The following is a 4,710-nucleotide window of genomic DNA, read 5'->3' on the forward strand; positions in this document are numbered from 1 at the left end:
CTTCCATTCAACCGAGGAAGCGGCTGAGACGATTCGGTTCAGCGATACAGAAGGTGTGATCGTCGCTGTAGCCTTGGCTCCATGAATATTCGACCCTGTTTCGCATGTCTTCGCTGCCCTGAATGGAAGTATGAGTTGACTCGTGAAAGTGGCCGGGCTATATATGGGGGCCTCGGTGGCAACGTTCCCCCCAAAGTGAACCGACGGTGACTTGTCGTGTGAGTATGTGCTCTCTGAGTAGATGGTGTTGGTTGGGGGCAAGGCTGTCTCTCGAATGATGGACAGTCTCTGATGCGCCTTGTCGTTGCTGATGATGGAAATAGCAGAGTTTGTCCAGCTCGTAACGCGAGATTTATCGTCCAAAGAATTGTGCGCCTGTTCGCTTCTGATGCTCTCCATGCTTCCCTGGCGGGACCGGAGCTTTGAGCTTGAGGGAACTGCATGCAGAGATGGGATCCGGGACATGACCCGTGCTATGGAGCATTTTTCCGGCTCAGGATCCACGACATTCATGTAATCATCTTCGTCGTCGGGTTTGCTGACTGATTGAGTGGGGGGATTCTGTTCTTGTTTGAGCCCCGGGGAGGACCTTTGCAGCGACGCGGAATCATGCTCGTCTTTCGCGCGACGGAACAAGTTCCTAAGTTTGGTCTTGAGACCATTAGAAACCTTGCGCACTGTTTTGCGAATACTTGCATCTTGAGACGGGTGGAGGGTGTGCGAAGCTGAGACTGCGAGCGAAACACCTGTGCTAGCATTGCTGGTATTGCGAAGTGACTTTCGGAAGCCTGACGAGGTGTGGCTCGGCTGCCTTGTCGTATGGAAGCCGATGGAAGATTGCGCTTTGAGTGCTTCTTGCTTCTGGACTTGCTCGCGGTATTTCTCTCTGGCGAGCTGTACGGCGAGATCGCTATGATGTTGTCGTTTCTCTTGCTGCTTGATGTTGCGGGTCTTGAGGAAGCTCATCGACTTGGGAGTGCGAAGACTTTGGCTTAATGTCGATGAGGGCCGAGATGAATGATCCCTTTGCATTTTTGAGGTGGAAAAACTTTGCCGTTTGTTTTGGTCCGGTGTACGACTGGTAAAGTAGTAGCTCGAGGTTGGCTTTGCTGCCCTTGCCGGCTCGTGGTTTGGCAGCGGCACAAGCATTGATCGGGATTTGCGGAGATGTCTTGATACGGACATCATGGAGGCTCTCTCATCGTCGAATCGGTCGTATTCTCGAGCAGAGTGCATCGAGTGTAAAAAGCTGGCATTGTAATCGGATACAGATGGCGGCCTTTGCCTTGAGGATGCACGACTGGAAGGACGATGCTCATCACCACGAGGAAGGCGATGACGCCAAGAGCTACCATGATCAAATGACGATCGCGCACTGGGGCATCTCTGGAGACTGCTGTGGTCAAAGGAGGCACGTTCCATGGTTCGATTTGTTCCCGACTTCCTTCGGCAGCGGTCCATTGATTGTCGATGAATTGGATCAATAGACCGCCTCGAATGGGGATCCAGCGATGATCTCGGCCCCAGGTCATTGTTGATGAGTCGAATGCTCTGGCGACGCCGCAAGTCGTAATCACCAGGACGGTGTATATTGCTGTCGTCACGAGGGAGGCCGTGCCCATCCCATGATGGCCGCTCCTCCTCGGGGATTTCCGACCCCATTCCGGGATTGTAGCAGAGTTGTGCTGCAATGAGAGCGTCTCGTTGAGCGACAACCGGGTCGATATGTTCGAGCCTAGAAACAGCTGACCGGAACGAGGTTGATGACTGGCTGCGACTTAGACCAGATCGACGTCTGGGGCTTTTTCGGCGAAGCATGGAGTCAGAATGATGGCGTCGCAGGATCTGATGTATGCGGCTATGTTTATGGAAGCTGGCTCGAAAGGCGGGCTACCTGTTAGTACGACACGAGAATATCGAGACTTCGACTGACGCTGCTGAAAGCACGCAGCTAACCAAAAGTTGGGGATTGATGTCAGGCTGGATGAAGACAAACAGAAGAGGCGATCAGGGATGTTGAGGTGGGAAGAGAATCTTGGTGGACGATTTCAAGTCACGGCGTCAAAACCAGGGCAACAACACCGTTGGATGTGTTTGCCATGGCGAGTGGGTGACCGTGTCATAGCCGTTCTCGGTTTCCTGGTCAAGAAGCACCGACATGCTGTGGACAAGTCGGGAAGGGGCTACCGGGGGTGAGGTGTCTGGAAAACCTCGACAGTGATGGCCCGTATCGGTAGCATCAAGCAGTGACTCCTCCTCCGTGAGATGTGTCGACCCCTTGCAAAGGGCATCCTCGAGACACTTTGGCCTAGCCACAGGTGGTGCAGCACGAACCAAACATACATTCGTAAAGCCCGCGTCCTGATAGATACGAAGTACGCAAGCCTATCATACCTTAGGTGCCGACCTTAGATGGGCATGAGGAAATTGAGCTGTGCAATTTGGTTGATTGGATCGGACCGTGATATCATTATGATTAACATCTAGTGTTCATTCTGTAGGGCCTTACCCTCCTCGTGTGAGATCTGGCCGTCGATTTCCATGGGCCCTCCAAGAGATCAATTTCAATCCATACGTGCTTCAGTCCTTCATCATGTCGAGTTCTGCCGTGATCGCGTCTCGCTTGTTGAGCTTCCTGTTGAAGCACACAGTGTTGAGCCGCTGGTAGTCTTGTCGTCTTCATCTTCTTCCTCTTCGATTGTCGGACTGCATGGCTCCCAGGCGGTTGGAGCATTGGGCAACTTGCCCTCCTTGATGGGTCTACCTCGCTCGTGAACCTGTAAAAAGCTAGTCAGTATCTACGTCTATCTGACGTGAAGGCAAGGGCGGATGCCAACCTTGCAAAAACCACATCGGTCTCCGAACCGAGTCGCAAAGTTGCGGCACTGGATTGATCCCTGTCGTAGCGGTAAGCGTTGGTTTGCCCACTGCCAAGTTTTCTCAGACATACGTAAAAGTTGGAGCAGTAGACAGACATTTTCGGAATCTGATTCTGGAAGTCACATTGTTGGGAGAGTGATTCTTCGAACAACGTCAACGTTGACGCACCACTGATATATCATCTTCTTATGGCAAGGAAGATAAGCACGTCACACACACACACACACACACACACACTAGATACACAACGATCGCGGATCTGCAAGGTTCCCAGTGATACGCACCTCAACCGATCTGAAACGACTCTTTATTGGCGGTGCTCCTATGACGCCCGCATATCTATCGGGGAAAGATACTTTCCAACGCGTCTCCACGACAGAAGGCACACCGATGACAACTCAATCATCCATACGGTGTCCGGTCTGGCTTCCAAGATAGACCCGGTTCCAGACCTTGCCTTGACCCCGCTCCCATCGCTGCTGACATCCGCAAGCAGGTCATCGGCGCAGAAAGGCCGAGACGATGGGGTCGCTAGCTCCGAACGGCGCCTGGACAGCAGCGCCGGGGCCGGCACGGAGGGCAAGGAGTCAGAGCGAAGCTTGCGCGGACAGGCTGACGCACACGGTAGGTAGCTGGGCCATTCTGATTTGATAAACAATGTTTGCAGCGGTTACGTTCGCCGCGTTGCGACGGCATCCAGTAGATCTGGAAGTTGCTTGGCTGTTGTTGTCCTGAATAACTGGAGCTGGTTTTCAGGGCTCCATGAGTGACGAAACGTCAACTGCACCCTGACGGCCTCGTCTTGCAGTAGTTCCATCAATCATGATCTAATGCCAATGTGCTTCTGAACTCTGAGCATCCAAAGGGCCTCCCGATGAGCGAGCAACTGCAATGTATTGAAGGTTGCGGGCCCTCACAGGTTCGTTGGGGTGGACGGCAGTCGCACTGTGCTTACAGCGGCAGCATGCACCATGTGTTGCCGCTTTCGTACGAGATTTCGGCAGATGGCTGGTCAGAGCACAGTGCTGGTTGACTATGTAGCACAAAATCCCACGCTCTTTCCTGAGCTTGTGTGGGTCCCTACGAATCAGCACAAACTAGCTCCATCCATTTGGCGGAAACTTTCGACAAACCTAAGCTTTCATCGACATCACCAGTAACGAAACCATCTGCGCATACAACGTAGCCCACCTTATCCACCTTCAAACTGCTACACCGGTGACAGTTGAGGCATCAACTACCATTCCGATTGAAACCCTTTCATCTCTTTTCCGCGACACTCGCAAGCACCGCTGCCTGCCATGGCCTTTGGCAGCAAGCGCTTCGTCCCGGCGTCCGACGCCAACAGCATCGCTGCCAAGTACCGATCCCAGCTCGCCCGCCGGCCGTTCCTCGTCTTTGGGCTCCCCTTCATAGCCATCATGGTCGCCGGCTCATTCGTCCTGACTCCCGCCACGGCCATCCGTTACGAGAAGCACGATCGCAAGGTCCGCCAACTGACCAAGGAGGAGGAACTCGGCCTTCGCAAGAGCGCTCGCCGGGTCGACATGCGCGAAGAGTACTACGTGCGTAGCCCAGTCTTGGTCTTTCAGATATCAGGGAGAAGAAGAAAGCTAACGAACGAGGAACAGCGTCTCCAGGCAAAGGATATTGACAACTGGGAGCAGAAGCGCGTCAAGCGCCTCCCTGGCGAGCACGATGGCATCATTGGCGAGTAGACCAGCTAGTAGTCGATGCAGGAGCAGAAAATGAGAGCGTCACGATCGAGCGATATGAATCAGGGGTTCTTTGCATATCTCGGAGTACTGCCGACACACGGGGGGGGGGGGG

The 4,710-nt window shown here is 53.6% G+C and overlaps 2 protein-coding genes across 2 annotated transcripts; one reads left to right on the forward strand and one right to left on the reverse strand.

The window, feature by feature from the left end:
- Positions 1-2,445: 2,445 nt before the first annotated feature.
- Positions 2,446-3,077, reverse strand: VDAG_02682 (uncharacterized protein). The gene is made up of 3 exons (XM_009653335.1): positions 2,951-3,077; positions 2,838-2,897; positions 2,446-2,777 (listed from the first exon to the last, which is right to left on the reverse strand). Exons 1-3 carry the CDS (start codon positions 2,975-2,977, stop codon positions 2,592-2,594), a joined length of 273 nt encoding a protein of 90 aa, XP_009651630.1. The 5' UTR covers positions 2,978-3,077; the 3' UTR covers positions 2,446-2,591.
- A 1,104-nt stretch (positions 3,078-4,181) lies between these two features.
- VDAG_02683 (cytochrome c oxidase-assembly factor COX16) lies at positions 4,182-4,598 on the forward strand (the record flags this gene model as incomplete). The annotated part of the gene is made up of 2 exons (XM_009653336.1): positions 4,182-4,445; positions 4,521-4,598. 2 exons carry the CDS (start codon positions 4,182-4,184, stop codon positions 4,596-4,598), a joined length of 342 nt encoding a protein of 113 aa, XP_009651631.1.
- Positions 4,599-4,710: the final 112 nt, after the last annotated feature.

This window comes from Verticillium dahliae, genomic scaffold, assembly GCF_000150675.1.
Source record: "Verticillium dahliae VdLs.17 supercont1.4 genomic scaffold, whole genome shotgun sequence".
NCBI lineage: Eukaryota > Fungi > Ascomycota > Sordariomycetes > Glomerellales > Plectosphaerellaceae > Verticillium > Verticillium dahliae.

Bases quoted from the DNA above. Each gene is read 5' to 3' on its own strand.
- VDAG_02682 (XM_009653335.1), bottom strand. From the start codon at position 2,977: ATGTCTGTCTACTGCTCCAACTTTTAC. The intron at 2,898-2,950 runs GTATGTCTGAGA...CCGCTACGACAG, and splicing joins TCTACTGCTCCAACTTTTAC to GGATCAATCCAGTGCCGCAA. The intron at 2,778-2,837 runs GTTGGCATCCGC...AGCTTTTTACAG, and splicing joins ACCGATGTGGTTTTTGCAAG to GTTCACGAGCGAGGTAGACC.